Raw genomic sequence first — 16,348 nt, forward strand, 5'->3', positions numbered from 1 at the left:
CCAAATCAAAGGCATATATGTATTCAATAACAAACAGAGTCATATATTGTGTAATCTACACCAATCAAGTAGTCATCAGAATCATCATCCATCAAAACATCAAACCCATTATTCAATCACAGTTGAATATTCTTAAACACTTGTAATAGATTTGGTTGATGTTACTACCCAACTAGCATGTTCAAGGAAATAAAAACAGAGAAATGAAGGAAGAGCTACAGTTTTTTAAGAAGTAAGAGTCATGCAAGAACATTGAGTGATGCAGGTAGCTTTCTTCGATAATAATACCTTTGAGGCAAGAGAGAGATAAGAGGGAGAGATCAGGTTTGCGTGCATTTTCATTTATTTTGTAACGTTTGGGAACAACTTTGACAGAATCACAAAATGTGCTTGACAATTTCGGTTTCTGCTAAACCTTATACAAGTAATGGCAGTAGTAAAAAGCACAATAAGAGCACAAGTGATTACATCCCCAAAAGACCAAGCACCATCGTCTTCCTTGAGCTATCTTTGCAAATTACAAGGAGTTCCTCAAAAGATCTGCAACTGCGAGAAATTGTCAAGAGGCAGACTCCAAAGACCAGCTTTTGTGCAGAATATGCTGCAACAATATTTGCTATGTATGCAATAAGCATTTTCTTTTTTCCTTTTGACATTTCTGCTAAATTTGCTACTGTGATCAATATCTTGATCACCAAGTGTGCTGCTGAGAGTTGATTTTGCATACGCTGTCTTGGTCCATGAACTACGTTAATCACGGAGGAGCGACAAAAAGCCAATGGGTCAACATGGGAATCCGGATAAAGGTCCAATTCAAAATTTAGGCCAAATTTAGGTCTATTGGCAGACGAAGAATCAAAAAAGAAGTTCCAGAAAACTAGACATGAGAATCGACGAGTATGCTAGGCAAAGCAGGGGGTTACACCTTGTACATGTTCTCAGGGAGGCCGTAGAAATAGTGGACGGTGTGATTGTTGCCTTTTACAACGCTGACGGTGGGGACCTTGGTGTCCCAATGACCGGAAATTACGAGAACTGCTTTAAAACCGGGACAGAGCACTCTCTGTTGCCAGGATATAAGGAAAGTTCGAGCCTCCGATGACCTGTCGACGGCCATCAAAACACAACCACATACCCAAGTCAAACTAGAAACCAGAGCAAATCTGCACATGAATAGAAAAGGAGAAGAACCAACTCTTACCAGAGAGATGTGAGCAAGTGCGGGGCCATGAATTCATTTGACTTTGAGGGGCTAAAGTTTGATGGCTGGCTTGTCAACAAAAGAAAAATAAACAAAAATAAAATAATAAATAATAATAAATCAAATGACAAAATTTCTCGTTTTTAGGACTATTAATTATTAAATGAAAATTTGTCTAATTTCTCATTGATTAAAATAAAAGCAAATTATCCAATTTCTCATTTTAGCTTTTTGATGAAAATTTTGAAATTATCAAAATTTTCATTAATTATACCAAAATTAAAATAAAATTACCAAAAATTTTCATTTTATAATATATATATAAAAACAATTTTACAAAAACTCAGGAAGGCCAAAGTCCCCTGATGCCCATGTGGCTCCGCCACTGGATGTGAGATGTTTAGTGGGTGACTTAGGGTTATGGAGATATGGTCAGTGGCGGAGATAGGCGGGTGGAGTGGGTTCAAGTGACCCCACTCAACTTTTTTTAAAAAAATTAATATATATACTATTTTATTTGTTATTTGTTTAATTGTAATATGTTTGTTTTTATGATTATGATTATTTGGGTGATTTTAACTAATATCATTTTGTACTCTTAATAGGTTATTTTGGTATATAATTGTTTATCATTATAGAAAGTGCGACCCCAGTGACAATCCATCCCAACTCCGCCACTGGATATGGTGAGATGCTTTGTGGGTGAGGTGGTTTGTCCATGTTATATATTCTTATGCGCGTTGGCCGAAGTGCTACGCATGCGACTTGATTGAATTAGGAGAAGCTCTTTGTATATATTATTGCAAGAAAGCAGACTCATTCGTGGTCTTAACTGGTTTTAGGACATCATCTATACTCTACTTGAGCAAGAATTTCTTTTTTTTATCCATGCTACTACTCCTTGTATTTGCCAAGAATGAGGGGCAAAGGAGAAAGACCTTTTGTTCTTATTATAAGATCGATGATAACCACGAGGTGAACTTGGAAGTAGCCATCCTCTGAAGAAACGTAATGTTAGCATGCCATAGCTAGAATGGATCCAATCAAGAACCTATTCGGTATTTTGTTTTGGAGGGGGGGGGGGGGGGGGGGGGGCATACATACTTTTGAAGCTGTCGTGTCCTTGTCTGAACCACTACTTAGTGTAGTCTTGAAATCTTAGATCAAAACATTATGTATGGATGGTAAGACAATTCCTACTGCTGTGCTAAAGGCTAGAGAGGCAAGAAGAAGAACATCTTACTAAACATCTAAGATTGACATATAAGCAACTCCTAACAGAAAAGTATGGTTCTGGAATAGCTGTGGGAACAATTATTGACCCTTGCCTATCAAATCTTGAAATTAATTTATATGATATCCAATCCAACATTTGTCCATAAATATATGTATTTTTGGTAATGCATTAACTATATAAGACCAAAAACGTGTATATTAATAGAAATGGTAATTAAATTGAGTTTTTTTGGAATTTTTTTTTTTGTTTCTTTAAAATTATATAGAAACCAAATAGAGTCCGATCGAATTTCAGATTCCCTGTACCTAAAAACTTTTTCAATTTATCTTCTTTTATGGATGATATTGAAGGGACATTCTTGAGAGAGAAATATATATAAGAAGCATTTTCTTGACAGACAGAGCCTACTAATCAAGTTCAAAGGGAAGAGATGAAGATTTCAATTCTCTCTACTTTTCTTCAACTAATCTTTGTTTTTTCTCTTTTCACAAAAATCCTAGCAATCAAAAAGGCAAGCATCTATTTGTTTTTCTATATTAATTTTGACTTAGTCATTGATTTTATTTTCAATCATCATAGCTATTTTGGTATTGTTCAATCTTGGAAATGATGATGACTTATGTATGGTAGACGGATTTTGAGTGCTGCAATTCTATTCTTAGAGTGTACAATTCTCATACAATATTTATTCAATGATTTCAGAGTTCTGGCATATCACACCATACATTTGTCTATTCTTCACCATTATATGAGAATTGTAAGCCCGGAAAAATTCTAGAGAGTTTCCTCATCCATTGTAGATAGGGTTGTGAAGAAGTTACGACGTGGGTGGGATGTTATGTGTGCCCAAATATTATTTTTCATCTCATCTTCATTTGTTCTATCATAATGTATATGTATATATCATGGTACGTTGATTTAATTGAGCACAAAATTTGAAGCTTTTGACATCAAACTCATGCATTTTTTTTCCATGTTATTCTAAGCAGGCTTACGTAGTATACCTGGGGTCACATTCACATGGATCAGAGCCTACGTCCATGGATATAGATGTTGCGAAAACTTCTCATTATAATTTGCTTGGATCTTTAATGGGAAGGTGATGATTATGGATTAAAATTTTCAGTTTATTCCATGAACAATGATTTAATACGACTTCAATTTTTGATGATTTAGTACTGAGAAAGCCAAAGATTCCATATTTATCCAATACACTTCAAACATCAATGGCTTTGGTGCAATGCTTGAGGAAGAAGAAGCAGCAGAGATTGCAAGTAAGAATAATTTCAGTTTTATTTAGATTTTATTCCCTGAAACAAAAGTTGCTGATTGCTATTGGTTTATGCAGAACATCCAGATGTTGTGTCAATTTTCTTGAACAAGAAAAATCAACTTTTTACCACAAAGTCATGGGATTTTCTTGGATTAGAGAATAGTAAAGTTATTCCGGACGGCTCGATATGGAGGAAGGCAAGATTTGGAGAAGATACAATCATAGGAAATATTGACACTGGTAATTAAGTCCTACATATATATATTTTCAGTTTGTGAATCAAATGTTGATGTTTGACAGTTATTTCTGTTAAAAATATCCGTAGGTGTTTGGCCAGAATCAAAAAGTTTCAGCGACAAAGCGTACTCGCCGGTGCCATCAAGATGGAAAGGACAATGTCAAGAAGACAAAACAGAAAACCCAGTTCGTTGCAATAGGAAGTTGATTGGAGCAAGATACTTCGGCAAATCCTCGGACAGCGCCCGAGACCAGTCTGGCCACGGGACACATACATTATCAACAGCGGCAGGTAATTTTGTACCTGGAGTAAGTGTTTACAATCAACCCAACGGAACTGCAAAAGGAGGGTCACCAAAAGCTCGCGTTGTTGCTTACAAGGCCTGCGACAGTGAAGGTTGTGACGATGCAAATGTTTTGGCCGCCTTCGATGCTGCCATAAGTGATGGTGTTGATATACTTTCCGTGTCACTTGGTCGCGCAGTACCTGAAAGTTTTTTTGAGGAAGCAATATCGATCGGTGCTTTCCATGCTGCTGCGAAAGGTATAGTTGTGGTTGCGTCTGCTGGCAACAACGGAGTAGAAGAAGGAAAAGTTGACAATGCGTCTCCTTGGATTTTCACAGTTGCTGCTAACACAATTGATAGAAACTTGGACCTCAACTCTTCCAAGTAAGTTTCAATATCAAACAATCTGCTTCATCATCTCTCTTTGATGTAATAGTCATGCTATGGCTCATATTACACGTTACAGGTCATTCGTGCGAGCTCCAGCAATGGCTGGTTTCTCTTCTAAGGGTCCTAATGTGTTCGAGCCAGCAATCCTCAAGGTTTGTTTTTATGTTTCATAAATCACATTTTCGCGGTTGATGTCTAATGATGCAGACCTTATTCTATATGCTAAAATGACGTCCATTATATTTCAGCCTGATATCACAGCACCGGGGGTGGATATAATTGCTGCTTATAGTGAAGATCCTGAAGCTTATAATGACTTTGGAAAGCCGGAACCTTTCAAGGCACTTTCAGGAACTTCAATGGCATGCCCTCATGTATCCGGCATTGTTGGTCTTCTCAAAACACTGTACCCTCATTGGAGTCCGGCTGCTATTAGATCTGCAATCATGACAACTGCGACAACAACAGACAACACAAATCAGTTTATACGAGATTCGTTCAACAAAAAAGCTACCCCGTTTGACTACGGAGCAGGACACGTTCAACCAAACCTTGCTGCGGATCCTGGTCTTGTTTATGACTTGGAAACTCGTGATTACCTTGATTTTATATGTGCTAATGGCTACAACGAAAGCTTTATCAGAAAATTTTACGGTAAGCCTTACGCATGTCCCAAGTCTATCAGTATCACAAACTTCAACTACCCTTCAATCACAGTTCCTGATCTCAAAAGTTCAATAACAATTACAAGAAGAGTCAAGAATGTTGGATCTCCAGGAACTTACAGAGCAACAATAGAGGCACCAAATGGTTTGTTGGTTACGGTTACTCCTATAACACTTGTATTTGATGCCATAGGTCAAGAGAAGAGCTTCTCAGTTACTTTGGAATCAAAGATCAAGAACGATCCGAAACGGTATGTATTTGGAAACTTGGTTTGGTCAGATGGTAAGCACAATGTAACAAGTCCACTGGTTGTGAAGCATGCATAAGTTGAAAAGCCTTCATTTACATGTATAGTTATCAGGTTAAGTTATAATTTCTCCTTTTCCTTTATATTGAATAAGATTATTTACAGATATATTCATGTAATCAATCTTCAATACTTTTTTCGATCAAACATTTCTATGTATGTCAGTGTTGCTGGCAAATAAAGAGTACACGTGTTTTCCGGTGCTCTATCGATTGATAGAATTCATGCATTTTTAAATTTGTAGACAGACATTTACAATTAAACCCTCAACTCTAAACTCTAAACCTTAAACATTAATTTTTAATTCCTAAATTCTAATATGTAATTTTTAAAAAAAAATCATGATTTAATATGATTTGTGGGGAGAATTGGAGCCCCTCCCATTCCCATGTTGTAGTAAAGATTATAAATAAAATCCCTTTTTAAAATTGTTTACCTTATAAATTGATTTAAAAATACATTAATATTTTCTTTCATCCTCATTATTAAGCCTTGCCTATGAGATCTTGAAATTTATTTATATGATATCCAATCCAACATTTATGCATAAATATATATATATATATATATATATATATATATATATATATATATATTTCTTTTTTGGTGATGCATTAAATGTATGTTAATAGAAATGGTAACCATTTTTATTCTTATTTTTAGGACAAAAAAACATTTCTTTCTCTAAAATTATATGGAAAACCCAAATGGAGTCCAATCGAATTTCAGATTCCCTGTACCTAAAACCATTTTCAATTTATTTTCTTTAATGGATGATATTGAAGGACATTCTTGAGAGAGATATATATAAGAAGCATTGTCTTGACAGAGAGAGCCTACCAATCAAGTTCAAAGGGAAGAGATGAGGATTTCAATTCTTTCTAGTTTCCTTCAACTAATCTTTATTTTTTCTCTTTTCACACAAATCCTAGCAATCAAAAAGGCAAGCATCTTCTTGTTTTTCATATTAATTTTGACTTAGTTATTGATTTTATTTTCAATCATCATGGTTAATTTGATATTGTTGAATTTTGAAAATCAAGATGATTTATGTATGTATACGGATCAGGGGCTTTGCAATTCTTAGAGTGTACGATTATCATACAATTTTTCTCTAATGATTTGAAATGTGTGACACATCACACTATACATATGTCATTTTTCCATCATATTTATTCTCCACCATTAGATGGAAATGGTAAACTCTGGAAAATTTCAGAGTTCCCTCATCCATGGTAGATAGGGTTGTGAAGAAAGGTTATGTAGGATACTCTATGTCACCCTAAATATTATTTTTCATCTCATCTTCATTATTAAGTCTATCATAAAATATACACACATATATATGTATATATCATGTTATTTTGATTTAATTGACCACAAAGTTTGAAACTTTTGACATCAAACAAGCATTTTTTTTTAATATTTGAGGATAATCTCCATGTCATTGTATGCAGGCGTACATAGTATACCTGGGATCACATGTACATGGATTAGATCCTACGTCCATCGATATAGATACCGCGAAAACTTCTCATTATAATTTGCTTGGATCTTTAATGGGAAGGTGATAATTATGGATTAAAATTTTCTGTTTATTCCATGAACAAGTATTTAATATGAGTTTCAATTTCTTGGCATATTTGATGATTTAGTACTGAGAAAGCCAAAGATGCCATATTTATTCAATACACTTTGAACATCAATGGCTTTGGTGCAATGCTTGAGGAAGAAGAAGCAGCAGAGATTGCAAGTAAGAATAATTTCAATTTTATTTAGATTTTATTCCCCGAAACAAAAGTTGATGATTGCTATTGGTTTATGCAGAACATCCAGATGTTGTGTGTCAATTTTCTTGAACAAGAAAACTGAACTCTATACCACAAAGTCATGGGATTCTCTTGGATTAGAGAATGGTATAATAATTCCGGACGGCTCGATATGGAAGAAGGCAAGATTTGGAGAAGATACAATCATAGGAAATATTGACACTGGTAATTAAGTCCTACATATATCTTTTTTCAGTTTGTGAATCAAATGTTGATGTTTGACAGTTATTTCTGTTAAAAATATCCGTAGGTGTTTGGCCAGAATCGAAAAGTTTCAGCGATGAAGGGTACGGGCCGGTGCAATCAAGATGGAAAGGAATATGTCAAGAAGACAAAACGGAAAACCCAGTTCGCTGCAATAGGAAGTTGATTGGAGCAAGATACTTCAGCAAATCAGGGATACTTTCCGCCCGAGACGGAGACGGCCACGGGACACATACATTGTCAACAGCGGCTGTTAATTTTGTTCCTGGAGTAAGTGTTTATAATCAACCCAACGGAACTGCAAAAGGAGGGTCACCAAGAGCTCGCGTTGTTGCTTACAAGACCTGCGACGGTGAAGGTTGTGACAATGCAAACGTTTTGGCTGCCTTCGATGCTGCCATAAGTGATGGTGTTGATGTACTTTCTGTGTCACTTGGTGGCGCAATGCCTGAAAGTTTTTTTGAGGACCCATTATCAATTGGCGCTTTTCATGCTGTTGTGAGAGGTATATAGTTGTGGTTGCGTCCGCTGGCAACGGAGGACTACAACAAGGAACAGTTGTCAATGCGGCTCCTTGGATTTTCACAGTTGCTGCTAGCACCATTGATAGAGATTTAAACAGCAACTCTTCTAAGTAATTAGTTTCAATATCAAACACTCTGCTTCATTGATCATCTCTCTTTAATGTGGTAATTAAGTATGCAATAGTCATGCTATGGCTCATATTACACAGGTCATTCGTGCGAGCTCCAGCAATGGCTGATTTCTCTGCTACGGGTCCTAATCAGTTGGAGCCAGCACTCCTCAAGGTTGTTTTATGTTTCATAAATCACATTTTCTCGATCGGTTGACGTCTATATGCTAAAATGACATCTATTTCAGCCTGATATCACAGCACCGGGGGTTGATATAATTGCTGCTTATAGTGAAGATCCTGAAGCTTATGTAGAAGGAAAGCCGGTTCCTTTCAAGGCACTTTCAGGAACTTCAATGTCATGCCCTCACGTATCTGGCATTGTTGGTCTTCTCAAAACACTATATCCTCAATGGAGTCCGGCTGCTATTAGATCTGCAATCATGACAACAGGTTCAAGAACAACTCTTATTTTTCACTTGATCAATCACTGAAAAGTAGTAAGAAATTTTTAAAAAGTGTGATCATATGTTTTTTTTCTACAGCAACAACAAGCGACAACACGCATAAGTTTATACAAGATCCGTACTACAAAAATGCTACCCCGTTCAACTACGGTGCAGGACACGTTCAACCAAACCTTGCGGCGGATCCTGGTCTTGTTTATGACTTGGAAACTCCTGATTACCTTAATTTTATATGTGCTCATGGCTACAATGAAAGCTTTAGAGAAAAAATTTACGGTAAGCCTTACGCATGTCCCAAGTCTATCAGTATCACAAACTTCAACTACCCTTCAATCACAGTTCCTGATCTCAAAAGTTCAATAACAATTACAAGAACAGTCAGGAATGTTGGATCTCCAGGAACTTACAGAGCAACAATAGAGGCACCAAATGGTTTGTCGGTTACGGTTACTCCTATAACACTAGTATTTGATGCCATAGGTCAAGAGAAGAGCTTCTCTGTTACTTTGGAATCAAAGATCAAGAACGAGCCGAAACAGTATGTATTTGGAAACTTGGTTTGGTCAGATGGTAAGCACAATGTAAGAAGTCCACTGGTTGTGAAGCATGCATAAGTAGAAAAAGGCATTCATTTACTAGTGTAGTTATCAGATTAAGTTATAATTTCTCTCTTTCCTTCAAGATGAATAAGATTATTTATAGATATATTCATGTAATCAATCTTGAATACTTGTTTCGATCGAACATTTCTATGTATGTCGGTGTTGCAGACAAATAAAGACGTGGAACAAACAAAGGCGTTTCCGGTGCTCTATGCATAGAGTTCATGCCTTTGTAGGCTAGCTTGTAGACAGAACAATAGTAACATATACAATCTTCCTTATCAATGTTATTTTTTTTTTGAAACATGGGTTTCGGGAGGAGAAAATATTCAATGATTGCCGTTCAATTAATGGTTTAAGGCAAGTGAATAAAGCATAATGATCATCTCACAGGTTTTCGACAAAAAAAATGCATTTTTTATAGACATTTGGCGTCAACCCACAATCTGCATATTAATTTTAAACGATCGCATGAGGACAAAAACATAGAAGAGAAGCACATACTTTAAAGGGGGTCTCAAAGCGAAAGGGAGCTTATGTTGGAAGAACTAAAAAAACTCCTCACCCTGCCTATAGCTTAACACCAAAGCTCTATAAATATCTTTCATCCAGGATGATTTCCAGCACCGAATGACTGAATGTTTAATTTCACAGTTCAAATACAATGAAATGATGAATGTTTAATTTCATAGAGGTTTGAGTAAGACTCCAATCTTTGATCTCCAATCTCAAACAATGATAGTGTCTAATATGAACACTACAGGAGATTCACTTGTTTCATAAAATAAAATCACGCAGATTCATCCCCCTTTCGAGTTTTCAGAACTATACTATCCAAACAAGAGAATTAAAAGGAACCTCTTTTCCATTCATTCTCTTCTCTTCCCCCAAATTCCTCAATCTAAACACTCTAAAGGAGGATTTACTTGTTTCATAAAATAAAATAAAACATATGATAAACATTATTTACACCCCATTTTTTATTAAATACACTCCACTCTAATGTGTTTTTAAAGAGTTAATGGGATGTACTCAATAAAAATAGGGATGCAAATAATATTCATCAAAATAGATTCATCCCATTTTCCAGTTTTCGGAACTACACCAATAACTGTAATTAGTTGGCAAATAAAAAGGCCACACTCATAGAAAGGTTTGCTCAAATTGCTGCAACAGAGCTGATTGTAGAATCTTATGTTAAATATCACAACCAGAATGTATTGGCATAGTCACTGCAGAAATTGGTCATAAATGACTGATAGGAGCAAGAAAAGCTTTTCTACTATCATATAGAAATAAGCCTATAGTTCCACATCAAATATTCATATCTGAAACGAACTCTCCCAGGAAAACCATCAAGACTCAGAAGTCAAGAAGAGTTGAAACGTAACAGAAGCACCTATCACCCATTACAAGAAAAGTTGGTCTTCGCTCTACAAATTCCATGGCCCAACAGCCACCCTAGAAGAACAAAAAAAGAGGACAAGAAACAACAAAGGAATTAAAGATACCATATTGTTCACTGAAAATTGTACATATGATGCTACGGCATGACCAGCTCCGCTGCTTTCCCCCTTTGTGGAAAACTCAACCAATTTAAATAAACAATCAAATCAACGAAGCCTCACCTGCCCATCTTACATGTATTTTGCTGCCCAACCACTACCAGAACGTAGTCTTAGATTAGAATACCTGCCAACAAGTAAAACAGCCAGTGGATACCGGCTGCCATGAATACGGTAACACCGATGACAATTTCATCATAGGAAGTAATCAGGAGTTCTCCGGGTCACATCTGGCTCTCCCCTCCTAGGAGCAGGCTCAAACTGCAAATTCATGAAGTTTTTTGAATATTTTCAAACTTCTAATCCATGACATTGTCCACAGACTTATAAAAAATGAGAGACGGAGAGAGAGAGACCTGGATAAATGTATGTCCCTTGCAGTCATCAACTTCAAGGATAGATGCCATGTTTCCACATCGATAACAGTAGTTAGGAGCACTGAATATAGTTACCACCTTTTGTTCCTGTCAAAGAAATGCAGAAATGATTGAATTAACAAACAGACCAAAAAAATATACGAAATAGCATCCAGAGGGGATGTTAGTTACATGGCCCCAGTTGTACCCTTCCATAACCAATTGGTGAGCCCTCGCAATCAGCTTTAAGTTATTTGTGTGATTAAATTGTTCAGATATATCCTGCAAGAAGAATTAAGAAACCAAAAAATTGCTCAATCATTTGAGGAGGCTTCAGAAACCAAGATTATGACAGTGGAGAAAGAGATAACCATTACCTGGCCAAAAGTATATCCGGCACCTCTAGGTGAGATACCCCAGCCACAACGATCATCTGGGTCGGACCAAAGAAGGTCACACATTGGACCTTCATGAGGTACTTCTTGCACACGGTCAAAATTACGTATGTTATCAAGCGTTTCAATGGAAGGGGACAATCCACCATGGAGACAAAATATTTCTGATTCAACCTTCAAAAGAAAATAACAATATAATAACATACAAATTCCTACTAGAAAAACCACCAATTGGTTCAGTGGTGGTATAATTCCCATATATTGATCAAAACTACCATTCCCCCACTTAACTATAAAAATTTTAAAAGATAAACAAACAAGTTCCCAACCACACATTCAATATTTCAATAAATTAAATGAACACGTTAATTTTCATTGCAATTTTCCAGATATATCAACAGATTTGAGTACTTGTACCAACAATGTCCATAGTTTATAAAAGGTCTACAATGTTTGCTATAGTTCAATAAATGCACAACCAACTACTCAGATTAACTAAACATCACCAAAATTATCTGAGTACAAGTCTCACCCAAAACGAAGTGTAAAAGGTAAACAACATCCGTGCACAAAGCTCCCACAGTAGGGGTGGGGTCAGCGACTTGAAAAATGCTAAGCAAATCATATCCCCACATAATATGTGTAGAGGCTGTTTCCAGGAATTGAACATGTGACCTCTAGGTTGCACCCTTGCAACAATATCATTGGGCCACATGTACGCAAAACGAAGTGTACAGTTACAAATTTGAGATTGTTCTCTCTTCATTCATTACTCCGCACACCAATGATAGTTTGAAGGAAAGTATTAAAGAACGATAAATTGATAACATACTAACCAATGCTGTTAGTGGAAAATAGTCGAAGAGATCAGTGAAGATCTTCCACACGTTGGCACTGCCATACCTGAAAACAAAAAAGAACACATCACTCCTTATTCCCAAGCAAGAATGTCTTTCAAAGAAATTGGTTTTAGAAACCAAAAGTAACCCAATATCAATTCCCAGTTTCCTTAATTTGTTATTCACGTAGTATAATGCAATATCAAATACACCATAAATCCATCCCAATCAAACACATTGATGAAAGGGAGCATATTTTAATCGAAAAACATTCCCATAATAAATTGTTTCTGTTAAAAAGCCGACTTATGTCATGGATATACATACATGGTTCCTATAGTATGATTGCAACAACTTGGATCTGCAAAGAACTTAAACGGTCTCACCTTCCTTACTCTGAAAATATTCTACAGCTAACCTCTTCCTATCAAGTCTTTATTCTGTTTTCTTCCTTATTCGTTGCTCCATACGGGACTCATTCTTGTAATCAGACATAACTTATGCATTAAAGCTTCACATTTTCTTAAATTCTTCGCTATAAAAATGAAAAATTACAAGCTAAATAAATATTATCTAGGGCTTTAAAACTTGACTTGCAGACTACAGTAATATCTTCATTACATAAAATGGTAAAGCTAGAAAACCAATAACTCAATGAAACTCACTTCCTAAGGCATTCATCATAAAACCCATATACTTGAGTAATCTGCATAGCAAAGTATAAAGCAATGATCAGTATAAGCAAACTCAAATTCTGCTACAAAATTTTTTGAAAATATGAAAAAGATAAAACTGTAGTGCAATTGCAAAATGATAATTTAACTTTGCACCATAATGAAGGGAGGCACAAAGTTTTGTGATCTGCTGCTGGACCAATTACTATGAAATTTTGAAGATATTCTCATGTCGACAAGAAGAGAGAATAAAGAATAGAGCAGCAATCCCACAAAAATCCCAACATAACAATCCAAGCATACCTGACGACTTTCATGATTTCCTCTCAGAATAGTAATTCGTTGAGGATAGCGCACTTTCAATGCTACCAACAGCTGAATAAATAAGTTTGTCAGTCCACACGAAATTTTAAAGCCTCGACAGAATGATAAAATAAAATGTGAGATACTCCTGTCAGTTCCCATAAAATCTCGAGTACTAACAGAAAAACAGTGGATCTTACAGTTCCATCATTACTCAACTTTGCATATAATCTAACCAAAAAGAAAATATGAACATAAAGAAAAAGGGGATAAAAAGAGCAGTTGATTCTTACTGTTACAGTTTCAACAGAGTAGTAACCACGATCAACATAGTCTCCCATGAACAAATAGTTTGTATCTGGGCACTAACCAAGAAGAAAGAGAAAACATAAAGTTTAGTAGTGGAACAATAAATCTTAATATTCCACAAGATAACCAAACCGCTGCCTCACTCTCATGATCTATGCAAGGATAGAAGCAATTCAAAAACAACACCAAGAAAAGAAGCTCCAACACTTCAAAAGATGAAACATATCAATTTCTGAGTAGCACATCAGATCCATCTTAAAATAACAATTTTATACTAAAATCACAAAACCTATACATCTCACATTCCCAATAACCAGCATACCAAAATAGAAATATCAATAAAAAAATAGTGAGGGCCATGACTGGAATGCTATTGTGATCCTCAGTATATACACTACAGATTACCCTTAATATAAAAGGCCCCCAAATTCTGTTGAGAAAAAAAAAATGCTGAGTAAAAAACTAGAAAACAAAGTGAGTATACAAACTCATCTCTCTCCCACAAATCCATGTTACCACTTTAGAACGTAGCCATTGGTTCCCACGGTATTTAGAAGCCCAAGTGGCTTTCCCAACAATAGAAATGAATGTTTTCTTTCTTCTCAATCGTTCAACATTTCTTTTCCATATGTCAGGGATGGGGATTCCAACCCCTACCATGAGGAACAGTGATGAGGTGCCAACCACTTGAATTATGGTGATGCTCCTCATACATTGGAGTGTCTACCATTGTGTATGCATTCCTGCCGAAATATATAGGCTCTGCTCTCATGACTTGCATAACATTGAGGCAGTAATCCATTCTAACACATGCACAAGAGTAAAATACCTATTGCTTCAATCAGAAAATAATTACCTTCCCTCCAATGCGAAAAAGCTCAGCAAGATCATGAAATTGCCCGTGAATATCTCCACAAATTGTAACAGGGCTTTTCACAGGCTGAAAGCAAGAAAAGGGAAATCTATTACACTTGAGTTCAAAATACCCAGTCAAAAATAAAGCAAGACTATACCTAAACTTACAAAATAACCATTGAAGACTTAATACATGTGAACTTAAGCCCAAGCAAAGAAGATAGGCATTAGGGAAGCAAACCTGAACATTGCTTTCTTCCATTAAAATCTCCTTGGCCTTGTCACACAACACCCTAACCTAAAGCAGGGAAAAAAACATAGATAAATGCAGTGTTAATGTGAATAAACATAAGCTTACAAACATTGTACAATGTAGATGTAGTCATAGAAGTTGATGCAGTTTACAAGAAAGAAAAGAAAAAATAGCAAGAGTTTTCTTAAAAAAATCTCTAGGCCAAGGATCAATGCTTCACTTAGAGATACAGAATGCAGTCAATAGATCCATTGAGCATTAGTTGCCAAAACAGTACTGCCCATTCAAAACAATAAGCATATCCATACATCTCCACAGCCACCCACCACCAGCAGTATATTGGTACTGCTACTGTTCTACATACTTGAGCAAAGAACGCAAACCCAGAAAATACCACAAAAAGAATTTAATCAGCTCAACCCCGATCAAATAAATGCTTCAACATGATTTTAACATACTTCTTAAGCTGATTATGAGCAATGAAAAACTAAGAGAAAAACAAATCAATCTGAATAGCCAACAGAGAACACCTCAAGAAACACAACAAACACCACATGGCAAACCCAGCACCCCTTATTAACCAATCAATATGCTAGAACTAGAATGCCAATATTGCTTCGGTTGAGCTGCCTTAGAGAAACAAAGTGTGCCTGGTTCCAATTTCTAAGAAATATTTATTGCAACATTTCAATCAAGTTCTCAAAGTGGTGCACTGGCTCCATATTATGCCCTTTTTAGAGCTATTTATCGCATAAAAAAATTTACAAAACTCAAAGAAACCACAGCCTGCTGTCTGAATAGCACATTCGTGAACAGATCTGATACAATTGTCAAATTTCTAAAAGGAACTTCTCCAATCTCACGTCGAGATCCATCCCAGGAAATCCCAATAAAGTCAAATCTACGGATTACACTCACACAATGCCATAAACAAAAAACACAAGAAAATGACAGATATCCTGATCCAGCCTCCCGATACTCCAAGAAAAGAAACCGATCCCCAAGACCTCCGAGTAGCCAATGGCAAAAAGATACGGGCACAGCAAAACCCCAAATCCCACCATAAAATGAACAAAACTAAGCCCAGAGGACAAAAGAAAAAAAGAAAAATAAACGAGACACTGTGAATCCTACCTCATGTTCCGAGAGGGGCTTGCACTGCATGAGCTGCGAAATCTGCTCGTCCAGGTTTCCATGAGAGTTGGAATCCAAACTCATCTTCCCCAGATACTCAAACAACAGATCGAGATCCCTTCGAATTCCGTAACCCTCAACCTACACTCCAGGACACCACTAATCCCCACAGCAGAAAGAAAAGGCAAACCCTAGATTTCTCTGAATCTCTAGAGGGAGAAAGTGGAAATCTAGAGAGAGAGGGAGTGAAAGAAACAGAGAGAGAAAGGGCTGTGATGGAGAAATTTTTTAGAAAACGAGCCCCTTAATTTTTATGCTGAGGTGGAATTTT

The 16,348-nt window shown here is 36.3% G+C and overlaps 2 protein-coding genes and 1 pseudogene across 3 annotated transcripts; 1 reads left to right on the forward strand and 2 right to left on the reverse strand.

Annotated features, from left to right (window-relative positions):
* Positions 1–307: 307 nt before the first annotated feature.
* Positions 308–1,274, reverse strand: LOC120016940 (extradiol ring-cleavage dioxygenase-like). Its single transcript, XM_038869946.1, has 3 exons — positions 1,202–1,274; positions 926–1,103; positions 308–745 (listed from the first exon to the last, which is right to left on the reverse strand). Exons 1-3 carry the CDS (start codon positions 1,228–1,230, stop codon positions 692–694), a joined length of 261 nt encoding a protein of 86 aa, XP_038725874.1. The 5' UTR covers positions 1,231–1,274; the 3' UTR covers positions 308–691.
* A 347-nt stretch (positions 1,275–1,621) lies between these two features.
* LOC119979920 lies at positions 1,622–9,527 on the forward strand (annotated as a pseudogene).
* A 1,063-nt stretch (positions 9,528–10,590) lies between these two features.
* Positions 10,591–16,300, reverse strand: LOC120016890 (serine/threonine-protein phosphatase PP2A-2 catalytic subunit). Of its 2 annotated transcripts, XR_005472059.1 has the most exons (12): positions 16,018–16,300; positions 14,872–14,928; positions 14,632–14,715; positions 13,760–13,831; positions 13,467–13,538; positions 13,155–13,195; positions 12,487–12,553; positions 11,633–11,824; positions 11,448–11,537; positions 11,256–11,363; positions 10,963–11,160; positions 10,591–10,795 (listed from the first exon to the last, which is right to left on the reverse strand). XR_005472059.1 is itself a non-coding variant. In XM_038869861.1 (11 exons), the coding sequence occupies exons 1-11, from the start codon at positions 16,099–16,101 to the stop codon at positions 11,095–11,097; spliced, it is 933 nt and encodes a 310-aa protein (XP_038725789.1). In that variant the 5' UTR covers positions 16,102–16,300; the 3' UTR covers positions 10,591–11,094. The 2 variants fall into 2 exon arrangements, 1 of the variants encoding a protein (XP_038725789.1); XM_038869861.1 differs by having other exon boundaries at positions 10,591–11,160.
* Positions 16,301–16,348: the final 48 nt, after the last annotated feature.

This window comes from Tripterygium wilfordii, chromosome 15 (genome assembly GCF_013401445.1).
Source record: "Tripterygium wilfordii isolate XIE 37 chromosome 15, ASM1340144v1, whole genome shotgun sequence".
Lineage (NCBI taxonomy): Eukaryota > Viridiplantae > Streptophyta > Magnoliopsida > Celastrales > Celastraceae > Tripterygium > Tripterygium wilfordii.

Excerpts from the sequence above, each read along its gene's own strand:
- LOC120016890 (XM_038869861.1), bottom strand. The coding sequence starts at position 16,101 with ATGAGTTTGGATTCCAACTCTCATGGAAACCTGGACGAGCAGATTTCG. Across the intron at positions 13,196-13,466 it reads GAAATCATGAAAGTCGTCAG|ATTACTCAAGTATATGGGTT; the intron begins GTATGCTTGGAT and ends TTTGCTATGCAG. Across the intron at positions 11,538-11,632 it reads CCGGATATACTTTTGGCCAG|GATATATCTGAACAATTTAA; the intron begins GTAATGGTTATC and ends TTCTTCTTGCAG.
- LOC120016940 (XM_038869946.1), bottom strand. The coding sequence starts at position 1,230 with ATGGCCCCGCACTTGCTCACATCTCTCTG. Across the intron at positions 1,104-1,201 it reads CACTTGCTCACATCTCTCTG|GTCATCGGAGGCTCGAACTT; the intron begins GTAAGAGTTGGT and ends GGCCGTCGACAG. Across the intron at positions 746-925 it reads TCCCTGAGAACATGTACAAG|TTCATGGACCAAGACAGCGT; the intron begins GTGTAACCCCCT and ends TGATTAACGTAG.